Below are 25,217 nucleotides of genomic sequence, written 5' to 3' on the forward strand. Positions count from 1 at the left end.
ACTACTTTAAAAATGAAAAGAAGCATCCTGATTTAAAAAAAAAAAAATCTTTGATGTATGTGTTGGTGCCTGCCAGTAATCCCAGTTACTTGGGAGGCTGAAGCAGGAGGATTGCAAGTTCAAGACCAGCCTCAGCAACTTGGTAAAGTCCTAAGCAATTTAGTGAGACCCTCTCTCTAAATAAAAAGAGATATAAGGGCTGGGGATGTGGCTCAAGCGGTAGCGCGCTTGCCTGGCATGCGTGCGGCCCGGGTTCGATCCTCAGCACCACATACCAACAAAGATGTTGTGTCTGCTGAGAACTAAAAAAATAAATATTAAAAAAAAATTCTCTCTCTCTCTCTCTCACTCTCTCTCCTCTCTCACTCTCTCTTTAAAAAAAATAAATAAAAAATAAATAAAAAGAGATATGGATGTGGGTCAGTGTTTAAGTGCCCCTGGGTTCCATCTCTGGTACCAAAAAGAAAAAAGAAAGAAAGAAATGAAGGGAGGAAGGAAGAAGTCATAGTAAAACATGTTCATGGTCACTCTTTCTAACATGTTATGTTGTGGAGGTGTGCTCTGTGTTTAGAATGAAGCACAGAGTTGACTAACCATCTGACATTTATCATGGCAACACAATACCTTTGGAAGACTGTGCCCCGTGCCTATTAATACAGTAAAGATGCAAAGTCAAAATCTTGCCAAAAAGTTCATAAAAAAACTACAAACATTTTTGACTCATCTGCTCTAACTGATAATATCCTTATACATAAATTAATCTCCCCCATAACATAAACCAAGTTACATAAACAAAGGAATCCTTTTGTTTTCCATTGTCTTCCTGACGATTCTTTAAAGACTTTTTGCTGGTGGAGGGAACAGATGATTTGTAGTTGCTACGATCTGTTTCCCCCTCAGCCAAATGCCACAGGGTCAGATGGCTATGTGTCCATTGGCTTTCTGGGCAGGCCAGCCTCCCCTCCATGCACCAGTCTCACAAGATTTGCATCAAATTTGCTCTCTGTTGAGTGCATCAAGGCAGATTGCAATTTGCCAACACTGAAATTTTAACAGTCCACTGTTTATTATAATGTTATCTTTAATAGGATGCTTATTGCTTAAATTTCCACACGTTCCAGGAGGAAGTGTGTATTCCCTGCTGAACACAGCTCTCAGGAAATGTAGAATAATCTGGCAAAGCAGACACCCCAGCAGGCAAGTCTTGGGGCACAGATGCTGTGTGCAGGGCAAACAGCTCCTGGCAGTGAAGGCTGATCATCTCTGTGCCACAGAGTGGGAAGCCATCAGGTGCCTAGTCTTACTTAATGAAAACATAAAAAGACTCCACTTAATTGCTCCAAGATTATGCAGGGTGTTTTTTTCTATTTCTTTTTTTTCTTTCTTTCTTTCCTTCTTTTAGGTTGAGCTTGTTAATTTCTACAGCTGTGATGTTGGCACAATTGCAGCCCCGAGTCCTGCTTTCACAACTTGTAAGCAAAATTAAAACTTTCCGTTTTAATTAAAATTCAAACCAAGCCAGAATTAAAAATCCTATTGCAAAGCAGAAGCCTGGGAGAACCCCCGGAAGGAACACCTGTTACACAGGCATGAGGGACAAATGCTCACACACGCAGTGCTCGGGGGTGTCATTGGGGGGCCTTCCGGGAAAGGTTGCAGCCATCTGTGGTGCTTTGACCATTTCAACTTCTTCTTCCAAGGGAACCAGCTCTGGGGTGGGGAAAGCCAAGTTCAAGTTCAATCTCTGACACCTTTTACTCAGAATTCAATTCTACCCAGGAATGACTTGCTCTTTCCCTTAATAACAATTATCATCACAATGGCCCCAAACACTTGCCCAGGATGATTAAACATGGTACATTTCACCACCCCCCCATCTCTGTGACTTGAAGTTTTGTCTGTTTTGTTTTGTTGCCATACTAGGGATGAAACCCAAGGCTGCATGCCTACCAGGCCAGGGCTGTACCACTGAGTCACACCCCCTCAGCCCTGGTGGAAATTCTATGAATTACTCTGTTCAGAAAGATGCTAAAGCCACCTACACCCACTGATGTCACCTTATCATTCCTATCCCAAACCCTGACAACAGAACTTAACTCTTTCATTTTATTTAAGGGGAGGGAGAGAAATTTTAACCCAGATTGGAAAAAAAAAGTATTACAGGATCATTCATCGGAAATCATAATTATCAACACAGCAATACTCACCGGGATACTGTCTAAAAAAGCCCTTTGCACTTCCAAAGTACTGCCATATGAGAGATGGGTCACGGTCAAAGTTATCGACAAACACTTTGTTTAGAGACTCCGACCAGTAAACCCCATTGACAATGGCAGGATCTGAAAAGAGAACAGAGAGGATTGTTAGCAACCACAGTGAGGGCAAATCCTGGCATCACAGGTCCCATGGCAGCAGCTCACAGGCTCACCTTGCAGGTGGCTGCAAAGAAAGTCTAGTCCCCTAAGAGACTTAGGTCCTGGGGATCCCGAACTCTCAGGTTTCTCCTCCTGAGTGAGCTCTGAACCACCCAGGAGGATCTACTCTTAGCTGCTTGCTGGAAATGTATGTCCCTTTATTTCCAACTTCCAATTTCATATGAACCATTGCTCTTAAAAATACAAAAAGAAACCTTCTTAGCAATCTTTCTTGCTTTTCACCCAGAACTTTTAGCATTAAAAACAGGAAAAATGTGTTTTCTCTCACGGTAACAACCTCAGCCAACACAGCCCTGTCCTCATTCTCTCCACTTCTAATGTGGAAGTTTGCTCTATATAAATAAGTGAATTGGAATGATGTAACTGAACCTCTCCACTCTTATTCAGTGGAGAGTACGCTCCACCCAAGCAGAGCCCATCTCTAACCATCATCTTCTGTACTTTTGGACCAGCACATGGCAGAAATCCCAAAATTTGTATGGCTGGATGGAGGGTGGGATGGAGGGATGCACAAAGAAAAGTCAGGTCTTCAGAAACCAGGCAATCATTTTCTCTTCTGCATTCTGATCCCATTAGCAAACCTCTTTTCCTCACCCTTGGCAGCTTAGAGATAACACTTTACCTTTTGTTCATGGATTTTAAAAAATAATAATAAAGACAAAAAGAGAGAGAGAATCAATATTTCTGGCATACTGGCAGAAGCAAGGTGATTGCTGAGGATGCTCCATGACCATCCACCTTTCATTGGTTTATTTTTACCTCTGAAGATCCTGCTTCAAACTGATGCCACATTTAGCCATATTCTGTTCTAAGAGGGCAGAAAAGTGTCAAGTCCCAAGATGACAGGGGTGAAAATGACAGCAGGATGAGCATATTAATCATCCGGAAGAGAAGGCAGAGACCCTCTTTGAACCTGCCTGCAGTGGGGGCACCCTACTCACTTCCTTTCCTGTCACTTATAACAGAACACCTGTCCTCAGAGCACCCAACCAGAGATCGAGAGGCAAAGTCTCTGAAGGTGCTTCTCTTACGTGCAAAATAAGGATAAAAAGACTCGCTCTACAGATCTACATGGAAAGTTCAACAAATTCAATAGGAAAGAGTTACCAGCAAAAGGCATCTACAGAGCCAGTGAAGGAGGCATTCCATTGGCCTGGTATTCAGACCCCTCAGTACTACACACACAGGGAGTACGAGGACAGATTCCGTCACTCCAACCCTCAAGTTGCATTGTCAATCAAAAGAGAAAAAACAACACTAGAAATGCCCATAAAAGCAGGTGTGCAGACAAGAAAACTATTGGTCCCTCCATGCCTCGATACACACTTGTCCTCCCCTCCGACAGACGGCGGCCCTCCTGATGTCACCTCCTGATGCCCACCAAATGGCACCTGACCCAGCTGCTGGACATGGGTCTTGTCTGACATCCTGCCTTATTTTTTTTTTTTTTTTTAGATTACTTAGGCCATTGGGATTCTGACTTCCATCTCAAGGGTAAATGCTCAAACTCTTGTCAACTATAATCAACCACATCATAGTCCGGGAGAGTGAAAATGACCAATTCAACCTTGTACCGCAGAGTAATTTTGAGAAAGACCTTATCCTCCCGATCCTGGAAAATGGAACTCTTGATTGTTCTTGTCCAAGTTTGACAGTAATTATTGTGACTCACTCCTACCTGCAAAGCCACTTAAATAAATCCACAAAGATGCAAATACAATAATGACGATGAAAAATCCATGGTTCTTGGCCTCCTTTGAGGCCTTATTATGTTAGCCTCATATAAAAACCTTCCATGATGAGAGGCGAAAATTCCATTTTACTAGGTTACTGCCTCAACATGCTAAAGAATCCAGGGATTTTCAATTAGACTATTCTTTTTTATTCAGTGTGGTTACTGGGATTGGTACAGTTAGACAATTCTGATTCCTTTGGGAGCAAAATAAATAAATAAATAAAGCTGCCCATCCTTCTAGGGGATCCTAAAATCCTAAGATTTATCCTGTGGAACTGTGAGCTCCTTCAGAAACACAAAAGGAACAGTGTGGTCTGAGAACATTTTCACCCACTTTACCTGGACTCCAAATCTGAAATTAAGCTTCTTCAAGAAAAGGAGGTTTTCAGTTTTCCAAGGTCATGGTGAACAGAGAGAAGCTAATCACTAAAAGATACAATCTACTTAGCATGGGGGCTGTGTTCCACACACCCATTGGATCAAATATTTGAAATAACACTTCCCCTGACTTGTAAAATAATCACAGCATACTGATTTCACAAGCTTGCTTAGCAAGCACATTTAATGGAAGGGAAAAATCTTGAATGGCAGCCTACTGTTATTGTCATTTAAGAGACAGAAAAAGATAGGAAAATTACATAGGCATTCACCTAAGTAAAAGAAAAAAAAAAAAGATGTTAAGTTAAAAATGGTTTCCCAACATTATCGACAGACGCCAGAAGTCAAAATATGCAAAAGGTGAATCGACACTTCCTATCTCCCTACTCACCCAGGACTCAAGCCCCTTCCACCATCCAAATAGGAGGAGGCAACACCACGCTGAGGCTGAACCATCACAACAGCTGGCTGCTTCCTCTACAGTAGTGGAGGAATCACAATCACCTGAAAAAATGACAGCATCCTGCCAAGCAGCAAGTCTAGCCTTTTCTTGTTTGTGCTTTCTTTCAAAAATTGATTCAAAGCTTCCTTTGACTGAAAATTGACACAACCACTCCAAAAAGTAGTATGGCGATTCCTCAGAAAACTTGAAATGGAACCACCATTTAACCGGATTATCCCACTTCTTGATATATAACCAATGGACTTCAAAACAGCATATTAAAATTACTCAATGGGTGCATCAATATTTGTAGCAACTCAAATCACAAGAGCTAAGCTATGAAACCAACCTAGGTGCCCTTCAAGAGATGAATGGATAAAGAAAATGTTGTAAATATACACAATGGAATATTACTCAGCCTTATAGAAGAATGAAATAATGGCAATTGCATGTAAATGGATGGAACTGGAGACTATCATACTAAGTGAAATAAGCCAATCCCCCAAAACCAAAGGCTGAATGTTCTCTCTGATATGCAGACGCTAATACACAATAGGAGGTGGGGGAGGGAAGAATAGAAGTTCATTGGACTAGACAAAGTGAAATGAAGAGAAAGGATGGGGAATGGGAATAGGAAAGACAGTAGGATAAATCGGGCATAACTTTCCTATGTGCATATTCGAATACACCACCAGTAAAATTCCACATCACGTCTAACCACAGAATGGGTTACAATATAATGGGTTATTCTAATTAGAATAAGTTATACTCCATGTATGTATAATATGTCAAAATACACTCTACTGTTATGTCTATCTAAAAAAGAACAAATAAAAATAAGAAAAAAAAAAGCTCCCTTTGTTTCATTTAGGCTAGTTTGGGCTTCCATCTTCACCTCTGATCTTTTTACAGTCTTCATGTACTATATTTGCCTTCTGTGAGTGCTATGACAAATTACCACAAACTGGGTGGTCTAAGCAACAGAAATTGATGCTCTCACAGTTTTGGAGGCCAAAATTCCATATTCAGGTGTCAGCAGGGCTGATTCTTTCTGGAGGCTCTGAGGGAAAGATCATTCCATGCCTCTCCCCTACCTTCTGGTGCTTTCTGGCAACCCTTGTCATTTCATGGCTTGGAGATTCCTGACTTCAATCTCTGCCTCCATCTTCACATGACCTTCCTTTCTATGTTTCTCTGCACCAGATCTCCCTCTATTTTCCTCTCCTAAGAACAACAGTAGTTAGATTTAGGGTCCACCCTAGATGCAAGATGACCTTGTCTAAGGTCCTTAAAGACCCTATTTCCAAATAAGGTTACATTTTCAGGTACTAGAGATTAGGGTTCCCACATATTTTCTTGGGGCCAGTAGTCAACCCAGTACACATACTGTCTTAATTATTCTGATATAGTATACTCATATTTCATGGTTTGTACATATTCTTTTGTTTTGTTTTGGTGATGCTGGGGATTGAACCCAGGACCTTGGACTTACAAGGCAAGCATTCTATCAAACTGAGCTATATTCTGAGCCCTTGTACATATTCTTTTAAAGTTTGATAAGTACAGGACTTTTCCCTCATGAAGGAGATTTAAAAGTCTTCACGCTTTTCTTCTTTATGGGAAGAATTCAGATAAGAATCTGCATAGTCCATCATAGAGAATATGTGTGTGAATATATTCCATCATAGAGATCTGCCTGTATTGCACTATAATGGATTAAAATTATTTTTCTCAATATCTAGTGTGTCAATCCCAGCCTGTGGTCAATAAAATCAACTCCCAGACAACATGATCATTTCCCCACTGTTCCTGTGTAATCCACGTTAACTGAGTATCCATGTTGGTTCCTAAGAAGTCCAGGAATAGCAATGGTCCTGTTCCCTCTATCTTCTGAGCCATTATCCCAATACCAGTCAAGAATTTATCAGTTAATTCAGCTTTTACTAAAACAGACCACTAGCAGATGTTTAGAGAATAAGAGTCCCACTCCACTATTGTGATAAATTCACAATTTGTATCCAAAGAGCATCTTGTACATCCCTGCGCTCTCTTTGTAACATATCACATAATCCAAAAGCAAGAACAAATAGCTTTTGTCATCCCCATCCTTTCATTTCCATTCAAATAACTGCTCTCTCCCAAGCTTTACCCTCAGATTTGCATTCTGCTACGTGGTCTCCTGTGTGACAGGTGGCTACACACTCTTGCCCACCTTTTCACTTTAGTTCCACATCTTTGAATGATGGCCCCAGTTAACACCATCTTTCAGTTATGAGTTCCATCCTCCTGAATCCTGCCTCAGAAGGTCAGCCTCCTTGGGTCCCAGCCAAATAATGGACATAAAGCACTTAGCACACCAACTGGGAATCACAAAAGGATTCATGAATATTGGCTGTTACTTACTCTGACCATGAGAAAAATAAATAAATAAGGTCCAAGAAAAGCTCCCAGCGTTCACCCCTATTGTCTGCATGGAGTGTTGCTGGGTGGCCCAGTGGAAGTCTAGAACTCGGGCTTTGGTGTAGGGTCCCAGGTAGAGATCTCTCTTGGTGCTTGTTAGTCTTGGATTTGTGACTTAACATCCCAAAGCCATGGCCTCTTCATCTGTGGAAGAGAGATGAGAGCAGTCCTTCCCCAAAGGCTGGGGGAGAACACCAGACATCACTCAGGTACATCAGTAGTGTCCACAATTCCCCACCCAGGGGAGTTTGGCTGTCCTTAGACTATCCAGGTAAGACTTTAACAAGGTCTCTTTCTCCCTTCCTTAAATTAGCAGTGCAAGACACTCTGATGACTCTCATTCATTTGTTCATTCAATAGGTATTTATTTATTGAGCACCTACTCTATCGGGCATTCAACAGTGAACCAGACAACGAGCCAGGCATTTCAGTCTGAGGAAGAGAGTCACCAGGGATGATTGAATGAGAATTTTCAATAGAAATAGTGTGATTTAAAAAAAGTAAAATCCGGGTGTGTTGACCCACGATGTAATCCCAGTGCTGGGGAGGCTGAAGCAGGAGGATCTAGAGTTCAAAGCCAGCCTCAGCAAAAGTGAAGCACTAAGCAACTCAGTGAAACCCTGTCTCTAAATAAAATGCAAAATAGGGCTGGGGATGTGGCTCAGTGGTCGAGTGCCCCTGAGTTCAATTCCGAGTACCAAAAAGTAAAATGGGATTGATCAGAAAGTTATGGTGTAAGGGGGAAGGGAGTTTCTTAATTTGGGTGGTCAGGGAGTGTCCCACCTCTGGGAGGCCCCCAATCACCTAAGCCAGCAAAAGCTTCACAGGGGAAAAAGCAGCAAGTTCAAAATCCCTGAGCTGCCAAGAAACACTGTCTCAGTGACTACCAAGGAAGCAGGGGTTGCTGGGGCTAGTGAGGGGAGAGGAAGGTACCCGATGAAGCTGGAGGGGTAGGCAGACCCCGGTAAGGACTTTAGCAGATCAGCAGTTCCCTGCCAAGCATGTGTTTTTCTGATGGACCGGACCTGTACTCTACTGGCGCCAAGGCCCATCATACCTTTATTCATGGTTCCAAAATCTAATTTATTTTGTGCAATCTGTAGCAAGCACAGCAACTTCCTCTTCCTGGAACAAGTCATCAGACTCCTTATGGCTGTCTTAGGACTTGAGTTTCTTCTTCAGGCCTCAAAGTTATCTGACACACTCAATTTTTTGTTGTTGTTTCAATATCATTTATTCTCCAGTGAATGAGTGGGACTGAATTAATCTAAACTTTCCATTTTCTTCCACAGAATTTGTGTCCATTTCTTGGGGATGTGAGTGGATATGAACAATTATAAGCTCATATAGAATTACAAATTACCGTTCCCCAAAAACCATTGTTGGAAGGGAAAGGCCTGAGCTCAGACTCCATGCACGGGTTGTTTAAAGTGTGGAAGTGCAAGGAAGAAGGTATTTCCTGCCTTGATCAGGACTGGAGGGAGGAGCTCAGGCTTTCCTGAAGGTCTCCAAGGCTGTGAACTTCCCAGATGTGAAATCACACGGGGCTCAGGAAGCCAAAAGGGCGGGGCCCTGTGGAGTCCACACTCAGGCTCTCTTCAGAGCCACGTGCTGGACGAGATTGAGAACAGCTGGAGAGTTTTCCTGTCTCCCATTTCAGCAAGTAAATGACATCTCCTCCATTCATTCTAAATAGATCACAGATTAAATAATGGAGAGTTTCGATGCTAATCATCAAGCACTTATATCTATTGGAGAACACAACTTAATGTGTGACGAATTATAAAATAGGTTTATTTGCCAAACATTTACCCTCCCTTGAAACTAGAAATACGCTCAATATTAAATGCAGGTTGCTTTTCACACACACACACAAAAAAAAATAAAAATAAAAATAAAAATAAAAATAAAAAATGGAGCTAATTTCTGGCAGTCCTGGGACTAGAGGGACAGGAAGAGGCTTGTGGCCCAATGCAGAGCCAGTCTGGATGGAGGTGAGAAGCAAATCACTTGGCTAATCCCAGAGAAGTCTCCAGATTCTCTATGCCTACTGCCTGCCTGTGCTGCACTTCAAGGAAACTTCCTCAAGGAGAATTCATTTCAATGATTAGATTTCTGTTTTTTCTTCTCTTAACATATTTTCCATTTTGTGGAGAAGCTTGTATTCCCTCCCCCTCTTCTCCAGGCATAAGCCATTCATAAGACTTTGTCAGAGATATTAAGAAAGATTGCAGGATAGAAATCAAAATGATGGTGATGTTGATGACGATGAGGATGCTGACAGCAGAGAAGGGGCATTCATAGACCACTCACTACGTGCCATACACTATGGATGACCCTTCCCAGGCATTAACAAACTACCCTTCCTAGCCCCGTTTTACACATGAGGAAACGGATCCTCCAAGGTTTGAAGTCCATTGCCCCAGTACATTCCATTACCCAAGGTAGAAGTTGGCAGAGGTAGTTCCTTTTACAAACTGCTAAGTTCATGGATTGAACAAACACTTGAATGCCTACTGCATGCCAACAGGTGCTAGGATTGGGGGATAAAGTGGTGGGTAAAACCAGACATAATCTTTAAAGCGCAGAGACACAGTCTAGTGGGAGAGTTGGAATTTGCAGAATGAACAGGTACTTGATGGTGAGGGGTGAGTATGCAGAGTGTTCCTGGCAGAGCCAAAGCAAGTTTAAGTGCCTAGAATTTAGGAGACTGGGTAGTAGGAAGTGGGGAGGGGAGACAAGGGGGCTTTGAAGATTCCAACTTGAAGTCTGGTCACATCTCAAAGCAGTGGAGGCTCCTGGAGTGTTTGGAGTGAAGGTAGGTACACACCTTTGCCATTCAGCAATAAGCAAGCTTGAACAGGTATGGGGGGGCAGGGGAATGCTTAGAGGCTCCTGCACTGGGGCTGCAGAATCAGAGAAGCCAGTCCAGAGAGGACATGCTCCTTGAACAAATGATGTTCCAGCAGTTGAAGAGCTCTTCTGCCTCATCCCAGGATCCAAGCAGGAAGTGCCCAGGAGTGGGAAGGCTTACATCACCATATTGCAGAGGAGCTACACTGTGGGAAAAGGCCCAGGGAGCTGGCATACTCCCTAGATCACAAACAAATGGGAAATTCTATTGACTGTGGCCAGGGTGACTTTGTTCCTAAACAGCTGGACTGTCACAGATTTTTCAGACTAAAACTGATTTATCTATGAGAATAGTCCTAGGAATGCAGAGCAAGCCACTCTCCTAGGGCTTCTCCAATTGGCCTAAGTTAATCATAAGCATCATGAAAGAATGGGAACGATAAGGAAGCCTAGACCACCCACACTGGGGCATGGGAACCCCTCATGGAGCCTCTCTGGGTGAGTGCCGCTATGTGCTCACAGGACATGGGCTGCCCTAACCTGCAGCCTCCATGTTCTCACAGATCCTGGGAAGACCTGTACCATTTCTAAGAATGCCACTAGGTGGATGGAACTGGAGAATATAATGCTTAGTGAAATAAGCCAGTGCCAAAAAACCAAAGGCATATCTCATTCTCTGATATGTGGATACTAAGCCATAACAAGGGAGGGAAGATTAGAAGTTCATTGGATTAGACAAAGGGGAATGATGGGAAGGGAGGGGGAGTGGGAATAGGAAAGATGGTAAAAGAATTGGACATAACTTTCCTATGTTCATATATGAATGCAGTGAAACTCTACATCATCTATGACCACAAGAATGGGATCCTAATTAGAATAAGTTAACTAATTCTCTGTATGTATAATGTGTCAAATTATACTGTCATGTATATATAGAAAGAACAAATAAGCAAAAAAAGAAAGAATGAGGAAAATTCTGGGAAGGGCATTGCCACACAGCCTGGGCTCTACTTTCATGTTCCCTTCAATGGAGGACTATGTGGGAGACAGGGATGGAAGATAGGGTGGGGCTTCAAGCCATTTAACCCTTGACCTCTGTCCTATCCTTTCTCCCCAAAGTGAAGCCAAATAAACTTTTACCCATTCAGTCAACAAGGGCTTAAAAAATATCTATAGTATTTGAAGCCCTGTCCTACATCCCAAGGGCAGTGGAGGGAGGGTACAAAAGAAACAACCGCAGAAAGAATTGATGTTCTGGACAACATCCAGTTAGAGAGTATATAGCTGTCATCATTTAGTAAGAACCCATTTCTGATATTCACTCAGAAAGTCTCCTCTCATTTTATTTAACCTTTTGGAAGAGAAAAAGAAATTCAGACCTTCCTTCCATCTTTCAGACAGGCCTGGCTCCCAGTAAAATATGATTTCGTGAGCCTGCCATTCAGGCTGATGTTATCTGCCTTTTATTGATATTTAATATAAACACAGCCCGGAGGCTAGCAGGTACCCTGACAGGGTCTAAAATATAATTGCCAGGGAACTGTACAAATGCATGTAGCAATTAAGAAGCTGTCAGGGATATGGCTGGTGCAAAGATATAGAGTTGCAGGCTGGACAAAGGCTGGCTAGTGCGGGGGGGGGGGGGGGGGGGGGCAATGAATGGAACACAGGGCTACCTAGGGAACCAGGCAGTAGAACTTCCTGTCACCACTGCAGCCTGAGCCCCCTCAGGCCCAGAAAGCCCAGGCAGGGAGATAAGCGGATTATGGACATTTACAAAAGGAAACGGGGCCAAGTTTAAGTTTGCTGCTTGTTGTCAATACCCAAAGGCCTGACTCTCCTGCTCCCATAGAAGATTTAAAATGGAGAGGGAACGTGTAACTTTGAGTCTGGCTTTTTAAGAGAGGTCAGGGTGGGGGACATGGGGGCAGGGGAAAGGAATGCATTTGTTTGTTTTAACACTTTTATTGAGGTATAACTGCAGTTTGGATTATGCATCCTTTTAACAGCTGTCACAGTGGTACTAGCCTAAAAAAACGGGAAAAGCTGGCAGTAACCATACAGGTGTTGGGGCAGCAATGGATGAAGTCATGACTATGGCCAAGGAACACCTGGGGCTGGGGAAATGCAACTCCAGTGTCATCAGCTCCTCCCACGGTGTCCTTAGTAACTCCACTCCAAACCTTAACAGTATCCAGAACAATGATGTGGGATGGCAAATAATAAATATTCTCCCTCTCTCTCTCTCTCTCTCTCTCTCTCTCTCTCTCTCTCTATATATATATATATATATATATATATATACACACACACACACACACACACACACACACACACACTAGTCTTTTAAACATAAAAATGTAAAGACATCTTTATGTCTTCCTGCTCTGAAACTGACAAACTGCTAGATACCAAGCCCCAAGAACATGAAAATGTAGATGTGGTCACACAACAGGCGTAAGAAGTAGTCCTGGGATACTTTGGAAAGATGTTCCAAGAAGTAGACAACATCTTTTTGTGTGCAAATCTCAGGAAAGACCCCCACACACCCCCGCCCCAACACACACACACACACACACACACACACAGCTCCGGGGTGAAAGCCAATTTTGGGCGGAGGTGGTTTTGATGGACTTGGCGCCAGGATCTGGGTTCGCATGGCTAGAACATTACAAGTATTTGCTTCTGGTGCCCAGTTTCATGTGAGGATCTACAGGCTGTAAACCCCCTGAACTGTATCACCGCAAGTGTAAACTGCTTCCAAAGACCACGATGTGCGCTAGGAGCAATGCCAGCTTCCAATGATGTTGGCCAGGAACCATTTATAAAGAGACTCCAGCCGTTTTTCCACTGGACCTTATTCACCCTAAAAATTCTTTTTTATCAGCTATTTCTTTGGCTTGTGGAACAGCAGTAGTCGAGCCAAATTAAATGAGTCCCAATAATTCTGTTTATGGACCTTCCGGAGCACTTGTACACTAATTCCTAAGTAGCAGGGACAGGTGCTCGAAGGTCCCCTCCTCTTAACATATAATGGCCTGTGAAAAGTCAAAAAAAAAAAGTAAGTTTAATTCTGTCAAGTGATTCTGTAACCATGATGATCATAAATTTATCATGCACACTGGATCATCGGGAGGAAAAGAGGGTCTTTTTATTGGTATATGAAAATAAACTAGTATAAATCAGGTATATCCTGGACTAACCAAGATGGATGGGCACCCCGTTTGTATAATCCACTGCTTTCACATAGAGAATGGAAATAATTGACTCTGTGTGTATGTGTGTGTGTGTGAGTGTGTGTGTGTGTGTGTGTGTGTGTGTGTGTGTGAGAGAGAGAGAGAGAGAGAGAGAGAGAGAGAGAGAGAGAGGGAGGGAGAGATTCTTAGATACAATTGGCTGGCTAACCAAACAGAATTAGAATAAGGAAATACTTTTATAATAACACATTAAACACCTTCTTCTTGACACTTGGCTGGCTAATCTTCATAGGTAGGACCATGGCCTTTTGGCTACTGGGGATTGTTTTCTAGCTGTGGGCATTCAGTACACTCTAAATACCACCCAAGGTATTTTGTTGATGAGGTAAGAAATGGAGTTCACTAATTAATCCACTAAGTTGCTTAAGCCAAGGTTTCTTAGAGACGTTTTCCTGTGATTACGTCGATGCACTCCCAATTGCTTCAAGCTGGGACTCTTTCCAATCTAGAAAACCCGTAATACTCTTAAAAACTATTAGCCCATAGAAATAAACAGATGAGGGACAGAAATGCTTGAAGGGGTGGGATAATCTAGAGACTGCCCACAAAAGGCCTGGTTTCTATCTTTCTTTCCATTTTGTATCTTCAGGGCTGGCTCCATCCTCAGGCCTTTCCTTTCATACACCCTAGAGCCTGTGACCTGGCATCTCCAGCCTTTCTCCTCATAGGACAATAGAATTGCTAGAGGGCTCACCAGTATCCCATCATTCCTCAGGGGCAGAATGTGAGAGATCTTCAGATTGCTCCTCACTTTTCATTGACTTTCACCAGTGTACGCCCAACCCTGGAGTAGTTGGCACAGAAAGGAGCTACGGTAGGCTAATCTGAACCAGGCCCAGCCGCCATGAAAGATGAGTTCCTGAAAACAATTCAGGATGCCACTCGAAGGAAGAAAAGACACTGACATCAAACCATAAACATCTCCAGGTGTCTAGTATGGCCACAAACACCCAAAGAGTCATCTCAGAGGCCACATAATTCAAGTGACCTAAGACTTCAGCATGCCACTAATTCAGTTAAAGAATTGAAATTTGGAATATTATTGCCCAAGTGAGCATTTCCTTACCATATTAGTATACAAGTAATTGGTTAAGCCTTTCAAAATTGTGTAGCAAATAGAAGGAACTTCATCAATCACCAGGAAGGGAAGTTCAATGTGAAAACACAGACCTTTTGGGATACAGGGAAATTGAAGAGAGAAAGAAAGGCTCTGTGGGAAATCATGCTGCAAATCCAGCAGATTACCTGCTACAAATAACAATGAATAAGAAGAATATTGCCAGGTGCAATGGTGCACACCTATAATCTCAGCAACTTTGGAGACTGACTTAGGAGGACCACAAGTTCAAAGCCAGCCTCAGCAACCTAGTGAGGCCCTAAGCAACTCAGCAAGATCCTGTCAATACATAAAATATTTTTTTTAAGAAAGAGAGCTGGTGATGTGACTCAGCAGTTAAGTGCCCCTGGGTTCAATTCCCGCTATGAAGAAGAAGGAGAAGGAGAAGGAGAAGGAGAAGGAGAAGAAGAAGACTATGTTATTGCTGTGAAAATTAAACTAATGGGACCATCCATATTTAATAGCAACTGCACGAAGACAGGCAGAAGCCAGCTGCTACAAAAAATGATGTATGACAAAAACAGGCCTTCAGAAATGGAAGTGGTGCTCCAAAAATCTTCAAGGACAGAACCCCTTGCACATGTGACCAGCATGGTTTAAACAAGAACATGCTTGTAATTCAAGGTCTTGGAAACAGTTTCTCAAAATATGGAGTAGTCCAAACTTTATTATTTTTATATGGATAGAAAAAAAATGATTCAGGAAGGTCTCTTAGCAAAACAGATGCTAAACTTTTAAATCATGATGTTGACCTGCTTAATCAATTTCATTAGTTTGGAACATATTTCAAACTGCTAGAAGCACAGGGTAAATGAAACCTCTGGTCACATTTTGGAGCCCTAACACATTTGATGAGCAATTTTTTTTTTTTATAGAGGCTAACTAGAAATAAGACATGCTGTTTATGAAGCCCTTTTAATTTAATCTTCTTTGAATTTGCCCTTTGGTCCATTTGTTTATCGATAAACAGCATAGTTTTATTTTGAATGTGAAATAAAGGATATATAAATTTAAATAAAGTTGTTGCTATTGAAGTAGTATTTATATGATTAGAATATAAGGAATTTGGGGCTGAGGGTGTAGTTCAGTGGTTGACCATGTGCTGAACACACATACACACAAAATAAAAGTATAATAAACTTAGGTAAGAACTGAAAGCAATGTTACTCCAAAGTTGTCCTACAGTAAGAGCTATCCGTGATACAAAATTGAAGGTTAAAGGCCAAAATTAAAAAGCTTTGCTTGGTCACTATGAAATCAGAAAAGAGGAAAGAGGGAGAAACAAAAAATAGCAAAAGATGAAAAGATTAAACAAAATCCTGTATCAAAACAATAGCCCATCATAAAAGGTAAAACTATTTAAAAGCAAATGTCACTTAAAGTAGATATTTAATCTAATTTAAGTTGTTCGATATTAGTTCTCTAAAACACAGTCTGCATTTACCAGGTATATATAGAGAGATCTTATCTCTTAAAATTGAATTATGGATAAGACATAGTTAATTAGCATATGGGATCAGTAAAAAATCATACCAGAGGGTTGACCCAACCCTCTAGGATAACTCAAATGTTATTTAAGAAGAAAAGGAAAAGAGAAGAAAAGAAAAAACTAAGGAGTGGGGGGAGTTTTTGTCTTGAAAGCAACTGACTTCAGCACGATGAGGGGGTACAAAGAATTAATAACTTTCTAAGTCCTTAACTTTCTCCAGACATTGTCTTTAAAGCAAGGGGAAAAAAAATGTTTAAAATCTCTCCAAAACTATTAGGAAAAACAATATGGAAATATATAACAGATGCACAAAGGGATCTCAAGATGAATATATTAAGGACCCACAACTGCAAATTCTAAAATCTATTTAATTGTGCCAAAGAGAAACACAAGAAAGACCTTTTGATAAACAAAATGCAGACAGTATTAAGGGGGAAAAAAAAACCAACTTGACATCTTAAACCAGAGACTATTCCTCGTTGGCTACTTCAGACTGACTAGACCACCAAAATATAGGCTGTGCTCTCCCACTGGCCACCTCCAAGAACAGCAACAGAGGCCAAACCTTGGTCCCGAAGTAGAGGGAGGGTGGATTGTTAAATGAATTCTGAAGTAAGTTTCCACTTGGGTTTGTTTTTTTTTTTTTTAATCTTAAACTAAACATGGAGCTCTTTGTGGGGGAACAGGGAGCAGGGAGTAGAAATCACCTCTAAAGATAGTTTTATTTTTCATATTAAAAACACCTTATTTAATTAACAAAAATATTCTATGTATTTTTTAAAAATCAAAAGATCAGAAAGGAAATTAAAGTCACCCTAATCTAATTGAGAACCACTGTTAATATCCTGGTGTAAACACCTCCATCTATGGAAAGACAGTGGTGTTTGGATGAACGTGGATAATTCTGTGGGCAATAATCTCATTTACAACCTAAGCTCCTTCTTTGTGTTCCACGTATCAAATTTTCCAAATAACCTATGTATTTCTCAGACCTATCATAGCAGTATGGCATGCCATTTCAAGGAAGAAGGAAATAAAGGGGCTGCTTTCATTTTTTTTAGTACTCAGAATATTTAAAGGAATCTGTCTTTACATAAATAAATAATTATAACTTACTTACAGGTATAAGGAAGAAAAGAACTGGTGAACAGAGAGACAAAAGTCTGTGACTTCAAAGAAGGTCACATGAGCTATCTGGTCATTTGTAATATGTCCAAGACAAACCTGCATTTACCAGGTATATAGAGAGATCTTATCCCTTAAAATTGAATTATGGATAAGACATAGTTAATTAGCATATGGGATCAGTAAAAATCATACCAGAAAAATCATACCAAAAAAATCCACCTCTTTCTCCACCATCTTTCTCCTATAAATAAATAGTATCATTATTTTAAATTTGCATTATAAAACAATTTCAGACTTCAAAAAATTTGCAAAAATTATTTTTTTAAAGTCCCATATACCCTTCAATGAACTTTCCTAAATGTTCACCTCTTCTCTACCCACAGTCCAATAATCAATTGGCAAAACCACAACACTAACACTGATATAATAGCATTGCCTGGCCTTCAAACCTTATCTAAATTTCATCAGTGGCCACATCCATTCCTTTGGTCTGGGCATGGATCCAATGCAGAATCAGATGTGACATTAGTTGTCCTGTGTCCTTAGGCTGCTCTGATTCAGGACAGCTTCCTCAGTCTTTCTTTATAGCTCTCCACTCCTTCCTCAAGTCTCAGATCAAGTCTCCTGAGAAGAACTCTGACTAGTCATTTTATATAAAGTCCTATTTGTTTCCTAGGATTGTCATAACAAGCAACCACAACTGGATAGCTTAAAAAAGGGCTGGGGATGTAGCTCAGTGGTCAAGCACCCCTCAATTCAATCCCTGGTACCAAGAAAAAAGAGAGAAATGAGAGCTTACTTCTATGATCTCTGCCATGTGCAGACAAGAGCAAAAAGACAGTCATCTGTAAACCACAAAGTGCACCCTCACCAGGACCCAATTATGCTGGTCCCCGATCTTGGGCTTTTCAGCCTCTGAAACTGTGAGAAATAAATTTCTGATTTTTAAGCCACCCAGACTATGGTATATTTGTTATAGAAGCTAAAGCACATGAAGATAGTCATGGCCTAAGGTTCTGAGCACATGTGTAATTTTGTGGGGAACATTATTCAACCCACTAAAATGCCCTCCCAATTCAATGATTTTAAACTGTATATTATTGGACAAAAGCTAGGTTATAAGTCTTATTAGACAATTTCTTGCATTAATTTAATGCAGCATAAGCAGGTGAGAAATGATCATTTTAATCTGAAAAAAAAAAGCATCAAATTCAGAACACCCATGGTATCTTGGGGAGGGTAATGACAAATTATATTTAGTTTTGTAGTTGGTATTTCTATTATTAAAAAAAAAGTGCTCAGTAGCAGCTTTCCAGTTCACCCCTTGTTTTTATTGTAGATTAATATTTGCAAGAAATCAGTCTGTTGACCAGGGAAGAAATGCTTTTGCCCAGGGAGGCATCAGAGGTTTGAGGTTGCTTCTGAATGTGATGTTTTTGTAAGAGGTCATTATTTCCAAGAACAGCCAAGACTCTAGCTCTGCCTCACAGGCCAAGTGAAAAGGACAATTGGGACAATCATCATGTTCAATAGCCCAGCCGACACTTGATTAGAGGAGGAGATGAGGTTCCCTTGGTAGGGTTTGTTCTTTGCAGAAATTCTCCCAGGGAGAAACAGCAGCTTGCCCTTCCCCAGGCAACTGCAAATTGAGTTGGTGAGTTTTTCCCTCTGCAGGCTTCCCAGGCTTACCTTTTTCTCCCCTTCTGAATAAATTGGGTGGTGGCTCTTCTCCTCCATTGCAACAGCAGAGTCTGCTGTCTCCAAGTTTGCAAAACCAGTTCTAAGATGCCAGCCACTGGTTGGACTGCTTCAACTCTGAGCATGTTCTTTGACATACTTTACCAGTCTAATAGTTTAATGCATTTCTTTACAAATTTCCTTACTTGACCAGAGAAGCCTTTCATGCACATAATATATAAGCTGCCTGTCCCAGCCTTGAGTTTACCAATTTTGAAAATATAAAGCTTGGAAAAGAGATGTTCAACACATACACACACACATACACACACACACACACACACACACACACTCACACACACACACACTCACACACACACACTCACACACACACACACACACTCACACACACACACTCACACATACGCTCTTAACCCATGTAAACATTGTCAAATGTGGCCATGAAGAGGGTAACATGAATTGCAAAGACCTTGGTGAAGGAGGGGAAAAACATAGGAAGACAAAGAGGTACAGGTCTTCAGATGGAAATAAGGGTATGTATTGCATAGACACCCCAATGGCACACCACACAAGTGTACCCTCAAAACATAATATTGCAGACTGGGGATATAGCTCAATTGGTAGAGCACTTGTCTTGCATGCACAAGGCTCTGGGTTCAATACCCAGCACCAATAAATAAATAAATAAATAAATAAATAAATAAATAATAAAATTCCATCAACAAGTAAAAAAAATTTTTTTATAATGCAATATTAAAATGTAAGCAGTTTGGGGGCTGGGGTTGTGGCTCAGAGGTAGAGTGTGCACCTTGCACTTGGGAGGCACTGGGTTCGATCTTCAGCACCACATAAAAATAAATAAAGGTATTGTGTCCTTCTACAACTTAAAAATATTAAAAAAGAATGTAAGCAGTATGGAGGGTCATAGAAGAGATGCCATAAGCAATTCACTAGGCTTTATCTGAATCAGAAATAACACAGGAGAACAGAAAATTGGCTCTATTTCAAAAGCACGTCTCCCTAGAAGTACTAACTCTGGCCACGCAAGCAGCCCCTGCCATTCACTCAGCTGAGCACTGCTCATGCTATGGTCCCCTTAATCCTCCAATGCATAGGTCCTATTATGCAGAATTACAAATGAAGAAGCTGAGGCCACAGAGGGCTTATGGAATTGGCCCAAGGCAACAGTATTAGAAGGTAGGGGAACATGAACACATATAGCCCACTCACAATGCACCAGGGGCTATTCTAAGACACTTATGAATAGTAACAAATTTAATTAAATTTAACTGAAGGGTGTACATTAATGTAACTCCCACCTTTTGTTTTCGTCAGTGAGAATTGAACCCAGGAGCCCTTTACCACTGAGCTACATCTCCAGCCCTTTTTAGTTTTTTTGAGACAGGCTCTCACTAAGTTGCAGAGGCTGGCATCAACCTTGTAATCCTTCTTCCTCAGTGTCCCAAGTCACTAGGACTACAGGTGTGAAATCACACTTGGATATAATCCCTATTTTATAGATGGGTCGGCTGAGATGAGCTGCCCTGGTAACATGCCCAGTTAGTAGCAGACAGATTATTAGGTAGAGCCTCTTGACCCTGTTGTATTGATGAGAACCAATGCAAAAGCAAATAAATAAATTCCTGGGGCCACATTCCCTGATGTTCAGAACTAAAAATAAATTAATACGTAGAAAACATGGAGCCTTCAAGTCCTGCAGCCTTAAGAGAGGTGGGCCTGGGATCTCCACCACACATGGGTGTGTTCAGAACAAAATAAGATGGAGGTCCCCCAAAATTCTGCACATCTCTGCACAATGGCCAAGGGAAAGTAAAACAAAGCAGTGTGGAAAGCCAGCTAAGCCTTTAAGGACAAAGTCAGTCCTCCCTTGAGGCCGCAGCGATGAACACAGGAAAGTTAGCATCCTCTGTCCCTGTTCCCCTAAATCCTCGAATCCCCGTTGTGTTGTCAGAGGGGGATGACAGCAGAGAAGGCCAGGGGAAGAGGCTATGAAGGGTCTTTCTCTCCTTAGACATAAGAGCGTGTCTTCATTCCGCTACCTCCATGCATGAATGAGGTCTCCATGAAGGGAAGCTGAGAGAGGGGAGGGAAGAGGGACCAAGGAAACCACACCAAACCAAACCCACTGCTGGGTACCCTGGGAATGTGCCGAAGCGTGGAGGTATTTGAGTTTGCTGGTCCATGAGCTGAGATTAGCATCTGCATCTTCCAATTGCTCTCTATGAAGGATCCTCAGGGTGCTGGGAGCAGCCCATGGGGTGGAGAATTGGCAGAGTTGGCAGGTCTTTAAATAAACTGCAAGGTCCAGGGAGGTGATATAACTTGTCCAAAGCCATTCTCAGTAGGTCTGAGACCAGAGTCCAGATTTCCTTCAGAGTTCCCTTCCCCAGGTGGACACAGGATGGTCACCTAAGTTGAGCCACCAAGACAGGAAATGACAGTGATGGAGAAGCATGTGGCCAGGGTCCCAGGCCTGGTCCTAGGGAGGATGCCCTTCCTCACAGGCTTCTGCACAAGTAAATAAAAGCAACCAATGAGGATTCCATGGCCAGCTACTTATCCAGGATAGAAACAAAGGCTGAGACAGGGCCTCCCAGAGACGCCGGTGCCCAGTTCAGATCGGAACTGCAAGAGTCAATGGCAAGTGCTGTCTCAAAGCTGTATAGGTGCTACCTAGCCACAGGGAGCAGGGCCTTGAGCCAAACAGACAAGTTCAAAATCCTACTTGACTGTGCTTGATTGCCTATGAGCAGGCACAGACCCTCTGAGCTCCTGAAATGTGGCACATCATGTCTTCTTTCCATCTAGTCAGGAGGACCAGGGGCAACTCAGTAGGAAGAGTGCTTAGCACAGGGCCTGCAGACAGTAGGTATTCAAAGCATATTTGCCACTTGTATGGTTTGGATGTGAGGTGTACCCCCAAAAGCTCATTCTTGCTTTGAGACAAAGCGAGAAGATTCAGAGGAGAAATGATTGGGTTACAAGAGCCTCAACCCAATCAGTGAATTAATCCCCTGATGGGATTAACTGAGTGCAGAAGTTGGGTAGAGTGTGGCTGGAGGAGGTGGGTCATTGGTGGCATGGTTATGGGGTATCCGTTTTGTATCTGGCATTGGAGTCTCTTTCTGCTTCCTGATCATCATGTGAGCTGCTTCCCCCTGCCACACTCTTCTGCCATGATGTCCTGACTCACCTCCAACCCTGAGGAGTGGAGCCTGCTGTCTATGGACTGAGACCTCTGAAACCACGAGCCCCCAAATAAACTCTCCTCCTGTAGGATTGTTCTTGTCAGGTCTTTTAGTCACAGAAGTGAAAAAGCTGACTAATACCCCACTATTATTCTGTGTGGATACAACCATGACAGAGCTGTTCCCCAGCAAGTGCATGAAAGACAGTTAAGTGGGCAGCAGATGTTCATTCCAGATGTTCCTTCAGTAAGTGACTCTTATTGGGTGGGGCTGTTAACAGCCCTGCTGTACAGAGAGACAGGTGAGGGATGAGATGTATCAAGGGCCTACAGTAAGGGAACGAGACAGCAAAGATGGAGCCACACCCTCGGGTAACAGGGCCTTCTTCATTCGCCACCGCAGGATGGGCCTCTGCCCTCTTCGGCCAAGTGCACCTGTTCCAGGACAAGTTATGCTGGTCCCTCCAATAGGCAGTGCAGGAACTCCTCAGCATGTGACAGCAGCCTCTGCTGTTTGTGTCTGTTTCTGTCCACCACTCCACCCCTCCCTTTCTCTGTGTCTTTCTCTCCCTGTCTCTGTCCCAATGTCATTGCCTGTAAAATGAGAATAACGATGCTGATAGAATAAGGGGAAGACGTCTGTTATTAACAGGGGTCACACGTGTTTCCTGAGCATTTATTCCTACCTGCCAGTCTGTTGGGCACCTGTGTTACTGCTCCCACACTGAGGTGAGGTGCTGAAAGCCCCATCTCACAGGAGAGAGCCCATGAGGAATTTCTCCAAAGCCAACATGGTGCTAGGTACCTATGAACACTCAATGCATGTCAGTTTGCTTGTAATAAAAATTAATAATAGAGCAGTTTTAATTTTTTTCTCTAATTGCTAGAGATGTTAAACTTTTTTTTTCAGATATTTATTGATTGACTGTATTTCTTCTTCTGTGAAGTACCTGTTCAGTTTCTTTGCCCATTTAATGATTGGGTTATTTCGGTTTTTTTCGGTGTTAAGTTTTTAAAGTTTTATATATATATTCTATTGAAAGTGCGTATGGTAAAGATTTTTTCCCATTCTGTAGGCTCTCTCTTCACATTATTGTTTCCTTTGCTGAGAAGAAGCTTTTTAGTTTGAATCCATCCCATTTATTGATTCTTCATATCACACCAGTCAGAATGGTAATTATCAAGAATACAAGTAACAATAAATGTTGGTGAGGATGTGGGGAAAAGGGACACTCATGCGTTGCTGGCAGGACTGCAAATTGATGCAGCCATTATAGAAAGCAGTATAGAGATTCCTCAGAAAACTTGGAATGGAACAACTATTTGAATCCAGCTATCCCTCTCCTTGGTTTATACCCAAAGGACTTAAAATCAGCATATTACAGTGATGCAGCCACATCAGGGTTTAAGGTAGCTCAATTCACAATAGCTAAACTATGCCCTTCAACAGATGAATGGGTGAAGAAAATGTGGTATAGATACACAATAGAATATTACTCAGCCTTAAAGAAGAATGAAATAATGGATTTGCTGGTAAATGGATGGAACTGGAGTATATTATACTAAGGAAAGAAGCCAATCCCAAAGAACCAAAGGCCAAATATTTTCTCTAATATTCGGACACTAATTCACAAAAAAGGGGTGGGGCTAGAGTAGAGGTACTTTGGATTAGACAGAGAGGAGTAAAGGGAAGGGAGTGGGTATGGGGTAGGAAGGATAGTAGAATGAATTGGACATTATTACCCTGGGTACATATATGACTACACAACCAGTGTGATCCTACATCATGTACAACCAGAAGAATGAGAAATTACACTCTATTTATGTAGGATGTGTCAGGATGCATTATACTGTCATGTATAACCAATTAGAACAAATTTTTAAAAGTTAATAATAGAGTAGCCTTCTAGTCTAACAGAGCAAAAGAAAAGAGACTGAGAGAAAAAGAGACAGAGGAAAGGTCCTTTCCACGTACGCCCAAGGTGCTCATCTCATGTTCTTGGCCAGGATCTTGATTCCTGAACATGGCATTCTGTGATTTGGGGGGCTGTTAGCCATGGGCTAGGATCAGCCTGCACACTGGCCACCTACCCAAAGCTGGCTCACAGAGCAGCTGCAAAGCAAGCCATGAAAATAAGAGTGACATCAGGGTGTATGGTCACCCTGTGGAGGGCACATTTGTTCATTATGGGTCAGAGCATGACTTATTTTTTTTTCTTCTTTCTTTCTTTCTTCCTTTCTTTCTTTCTTAGTTGTAGTTGGACACAATACGTTTATTTTATTTATTTTTATGTGGTGCTGAGGATCAAACCCAGGACCTTGCACGTGCTAGGCAAGCGCTCTGCCGCTGAGCCACACCCCCAACCCTCATGGCTGATTTCTAGAAAAGTTTCCATCAGAAGAGCCTCAGAAAGTGGATCTCAGCTGGCCTGAGATCATCCTGTTTCCCATGAGCATTTCTCTGTGCATAAGCACACAGAAAGTGACCCAGTCTAACAGTTAATATTTCAAACACATCCACAAGTTTTTACAAAGGTTCACAGTAGAGGATATAGAGAGTACAGAAAAGGACAAGGAAGAAAAAAGAAAAAAAAATACAACCAATCCAAAGATTCAGGATGTTGATCTTTAATGCTGATAGATGCCTGTCTATTCTATAGTCCCCTAACCACCACCACATATAAGGACCCATTTGGTACATACCAACATGGGCTTGACAATTTTCCCTAGCTAGCAAGGTAGAGGCTGAACACTGAATGCTTTTAATAACTTTCTTTTTCTGCTCTAGAGTGATTCAAGTGGAAAGCCCACATTTTTCAATGGATTACATAAAGTACAACCGCAAACACTCAGGTCCAAATAGGTTTTAGCAGTGAAATCGCCGAGAGGTCCTCTATAAGTTGAAACTTCCAATTTTCCATCAAATAACCTTTTAGCCTCTTTTATTCTGGACTGTTCCACCTGGTGGCCACTTCATCTTCTCCAGACAAGAATGAGTTCAGGGCTGACACTGACAA

The 25,217-nt window shown here is 41.9% G+C and overlaps 1 protein-coding gene across 2 annotated transcripts in view; it reads right to left on the reverse strand.

The window, feature by feature from the left end:
- CACNA2D3 (calcium voltage-gated channel auxiliary subunit alpha2delta 3) overlaps positions 1–25,217 on the reverse strand; it is an 890,062-nt gene that overhangs the window by 493,342 nt on the left and 371,503 nt on the right. For both annotated transcript variants that reach the window (XR_014021224.1, XM_081287674.1), the window contains exon 6: positions 2,208–2,339. Coding sequence is in view for 1 of the 2 variants with exons in the window: in XM_081287674.1 (XP_081143800.1) it covers positions 2,208–2,339 (132 nt within the window). In the remaining variant the exon portion in view is untranslated. The remainder of the gene's footprint in view (positions 1–2,207; positions 2,340–25,217) is intronic.

This window comes from Spermophilus citellus, assembly GCF_964194105.1.
Source record: "Spermophilus citellus genome assembly, chromosome: 3".
NCBI lineage: Eukaryota > Metazoa > Chordata > Mammalia > Rodentia > Sciuridae > Spermophilus > Spermophilus citellus.